Source organism: Ascidia mentula, chromosome 9, assembly GCF_947561715.1.
Source record: "Ascidia mentula chromosome 9, kaAscMent1.1, whole genome shotgun sequence".
In the NCBI taxonomy this organism is placed as follows: Eukaryota; Metazoa; Chordata; class Ascidiacea; order Phlebobranchia; family Ascidiidae; genus Ascidia; species Ascidia mentula.
The window spans coordinates 9016635-9020984 of record NC_138574.1 but is presented as its reverse complement, the minus strand read 5'-3'; the positions used below and the strand labels follow the sequence as shown (position 1 = coordinate 9020984).

General features: G+C 38.2%; 1 protein-coding gene across 1 annotated transcript; it reads left to right on the top strand.

Annotated features, from left to right (window-relative positions):
• Positions 1 to 2504: 2504 nt before the first annotated feature.
• Positions 2505 to 3785, top strand: LOC145914522 (uncharacterized). The gene is made up of 6 exons (XM_083002343.1): positions 2505 to 2607; positions 2685 to 2752; positions 2953 to 3145; positions 3254 to 3370; positions 3425 to 3607; positions 3667 to 3785. Exons 1-6 carry the CDS (start codon positions 2505 to 2507, stop codon positions 3783 to 3785), a joined length of 783 nt encoding a protein of 260 aa, XP_082858469.1.
• The last annotated feature ends 565 nt before the right edge of the window (positions 3786 to 4350 follow it).

The window sequence follows — 4350 nt, the reverse complement described above, 5'->3', positions numbered from 1 at the left end:
TTTGATGCCGTCGACGTGCGGTAATTCGCGTACGATCGGAATCAATCAGTTCTGAAAATGGATGGCGCTAAAGCGTCGGGCCTAACCGGGCCGTCGCGGCAGTGCGAGAAGTAGGAGGGCCGCGTCGGCGGGCGTGAAAGCCCAGGGCGCCAGCCCGGGTGGAGCAGCCGCCGGTGCAGATCTTGGTGGCAGTAGCAAGTATTCAAATGAGAACTTTGAAGGCCGAGGGTTCAATGTGAACAGCAGTTGAACACGGGTCAGTCGACCGTACAAGGGATAGGCGAATGCCGTTCTGAACCAAGAAAAAGTGTATTTCAGCATAGCCGATTTTTTTGCTCGGAAACCACAAAGCTGATAAATAGGTTTGGTTTCATTTTAAACTATTTTAAATCCGGGCCAGATTGCAAGAATGTCAACTTCTATTTCACTGAAGCAGGAAATTAAAGCAAAATTCATTATTTGCCAATACCGAAAATTTGTTTCAAAGGTTTCCCTTTAATACGACACTATTGGATTTTTAACTAAGAAAATTTGATAATAATTTCATAACTGAAACGTTAACAAAACTACAATAAATGCCGCGTTTGTGTTTGACACCAAACATGAATTATATTATAGTTTTTCTATTATGAGAGTTACCATAAAAGGAAAGATTCTGCAAATTTAGTCATTTTTAATGTCTATACCGCCCTACACATATATGAACGGCAAATGTTCAAGATTACCACTACAGTTACATTTTCGTGTTTTGTTTCTGGGCTTCACGTAGAATTAGCCTATTTTAGATAAAACCCCAAAACTATCATTTCTTTTGAAGGTCAGATTTGCTACTCCTGAAGTGTCTCATCTCCCGATCCTTTCTACGATTCACCAAACGATGCTTGCTACAACAATCAAAAACTTAGCAAAAATATCATCGTGTGGAAATAGAAAATGTTTGATGATGTACAAAACTTTTAAGCAAGTTTAAGCAAGCCTAACTTTAGTAGCGAGCTGAGGGTGAACTTGGGGGATAGCTTGTTGCATCTAGCCCCGGGCTCGAAGTTGTGCGGTAGAATTCTTACAGAACAACTTGATTTGCCGGCCGGAAGAAATTAGAGAAACAAAATGACATAGGCCTTGATATATCGAAGTCAAAAATCAGTACCAAAAATCAAAAATTACTAAAATAAAGTTGTAGTTTTTCTCTAGCGATAATTAAGTCGGCCGTCCTTGTCGATTGTAGTATAGGAACGAGGGCAAATACAGTCAATCCATTATTGTGCTGAGTCCACAGAAATACAGTCACAAAAAAACACTTGTGCTGTGTTTCGATTTCCTCACGGAGAATCACCGTCTGTCGTAGGTTCGCAACCAGTCGCACTGGAAGGTGATGGGTTGCGACAAGCTGCATGTGGCGAAAGGTGGCCACCCGACCGTGCTGGCCAAGGCAAAACCCATGGAAACGCAAACGCCAAACTCGGTTCTCAGAACGTTTCCTTCGATCCACATCGACAGACCTTAACGTCCCGAGGACAGTCTAAACGTGGTGGTTTTGGTTGGAGATGGTCGGGATCGTATGGAGGTTGCGCTTGTTGAATCATCGTAGGTCATGCTGATGGTCAATCGCACGTTGTGATGTTGGTGTTACCAATAATTAAATTGTTAGGAAAATTGTCTGCAGTTGTTCATTGGCGCCGTCATAAGCTTTTTTTTAAATTGGTGCAAAAATATGAGCTTTTTGCACCAATTTAGCATTGTAATTATAAATTCGTTGCTGCACGTGTTGTGACCGGGTACAACATCAACAGAGAACATATTGTCTTTAATAAAGACGTGCGACGTCATGCGACGGCGGATGAAAAGCTTGCGAAAAGTCACCGTGCGAATATCACGTTTGTGACAAAAACACTGGGAGCATATGAAGGGCATTCTTTCCGGTACGTGGTGTGCGTAAGGTAGACAAGACACACAGTATGCAAAAGTATATGGAAGGGAAGGATGCGATAGAAGCATCATTCAGCAAGAAATTACAGCAACGATGCAACATGACGGACCAGGTGCATAAAAATGCTCACATGGACTAGGTGTAAAGTTAAAAAAATGCTGAAGGAGAATAAGGGTTAATTCTAGAGACTAAATATTGTTTTAAATTACTCACAATGATAAGAAAAAGCAACAGTTTCTTGGCAAAGTATATTGGCAAAGATTCAGCGTTGATAGAAAGATGTCAAAATACTCTCGTTCTGAAAGAGTAGAAAGTGTGACTCGTTGCTTTTCGTTTAAAATCCCTGTTTTTCACCAATTTGTTAAAACTAATGCTTGTGTTATAACTCACATTGAAAGGTATTTTGTCCACAAAAGTGTTTGAAAATACTTTGTAATTACCTACAACATTGGTTCATGTCAAACCCCTTTTTAGTTATTAGTAGTTTAGATGTCACATACTTATTGTAATTTTTTCGTTTAACACGTTACCCAACAAATAGCAGTTTTGTTGCTGACTGAAAGTGTTTTGGATAAGAATGAATAAGGAGCAAAAGTGGATTGTTGCTGCGGGTTTTTCCGAATTTTTTATGGCTTGTTTGCTGATGGTTTACATGAAAACAGGATTTAAGTTTATTCCAGGTAATCTTGTGGCAAAACTCACAATTAAGACCAAGTACAGGATATAACATATTCTACAATCTGAAATATCGTTACAGGAGTTGAACTGAAAACACCGAAGGAATTAAAGAAAATATACCCGGTGGAAATATCTTCAGGACCTTTGGTATAAGAATAAATATTATTTTATCAAGACTTAAACTTTTTTGTGTTTTAGATATTGATTTTGTGGTCATATGGTTTTGTAGGAAAATTGCTGTGCAAATTTTTCCTCTACAGGTTGGCGAAAAATGCACTCATTTTTAGTTGGGTATGTTATAGTAAATAAACGTGTTTACTTCACTTAAGTAAACGCTTTTTTTTAAGAAATATTATTTTCTTGCGATACTGACCATGGCAGGCATGGTGGCTTGGATGATCGGTTATGGATCCGAAATTCATTATTTTGGAGTCATAATAACTGCCATGATTTCCCCCATGTGCTTTGCACAACTTTACATGGTAACTAAACGGTTCGTCAACAGCAAAACTAATTCGAAACCACAAGCTCCAATACCAAGTAAGTTAATCCAGTGTTAAAAAAATCAATAACTTCGTTAGTTGAAAAATAAATTGTGCATAATGTTGGCAGTATAGTCCAACGTGACAAAAATAAACTTGTTTGTAGAGTCTTCGTTGTTATTGTTTCAACTTTCATTAGTGCATCCAACCGTAGTTTCTGCCGTTTGGAGCGTGGAAACGGTCACCTTCCATTTAAACTACTATTTGGCCTATGAACTTGAAGGTATTTCTTTTTATATTTATCTTGACCACTTAAAGAAGTTTGGTTCGTTTGCAGGTATCTGTACAGTATCCCAATGCGGAACATACTCCCTTGCACTTTTTGCTGCCTGCCTAATGCTATGGACAATTGCAGACTTTACATGTTTTGACAAATATAGCAAACACATTCCTTCCTACTACGTGTTCGTAGCGCTTATTGCTGGAGGAATTTCAACGTACAACTACAACGCTAAGATTGGTTCGTAATTTAAGAAAAAATATTTGCTGTGTATTCTACCTTAGCATAATTTTGGACAGGTTTGACCGTCAATAGTTATATCACCTTGGGAACTTTTATTCAAGCATTGATTGCATTTTGCATCCGCCACAAGCCAGGAAAGAAATTCCTCTCCGCATCAACTGAAAAAGACCAATAAATTTACTTTGTATGATACTTTCTGGATATATGAGTTTACCTCTGGAAATGGTTACCTTTATTCGTAGGCTTTTTTCGGATCATATGTTACGTAGACAATTTGACATCAATATATATACAGAACTTTTCACATATATTTGTTTGATTTCGTTGATATATTATTGCAGCTAACATTGCGATCTTATCGCTGGGATCCGTAACACGTTTAAAAGTTTGTACCCATCAGGTAAATTTAAATTTAAAACTTCTCTGACAAAATGACAGCCGATTGGTGCCGTGGTGTGCTCAGTTTTACAAATAACAAGCGAATTTTTTGTAGCCAAACAGAAAGGTGACCTCGCGTAATTTTCTGGATAAATATATAAATACTGTTGCAATGTTATTCCTACTTTGGTTATTTGTTACATTGTAAGCGTTTGGCGCATTCTGCAAAACGTGAACACACAATACATACTTGCATCGGTCACACAAGTCTGCTGTACACTTTCAAAATATGCGACAGTTTACTTCGCGTTTTCTGCGACGTAATAAACTAAGTTAAAACACAATTAGGCAATTAATGTCAA

Excerpts from the sequence above, each read along its gene's own strand:
- LOC145914522 (XM_083002343.1), top strand. The coding sequence starts at position 2,505 with ATGAATAAGGAGCAAAAGTGGATTGTTGCTGCGGGTTTTTCCGAATTT. Across the intron at positions 3,146-3,253 it reads ACCACAAGCTCCAATACCAA|AGTCTTCGTTGTTATTGTTT; the intron begins GTAAGTTAATCC and ends ACTTGTTTGTAG. Across the intron at positions 3,608-3,666 it reads CAACTACAACGCTAAGATTG|GTTTGACCGTCAATAGTTAT; the intron begins GTTCGTAATTTA and ends AATTTTGGACAG.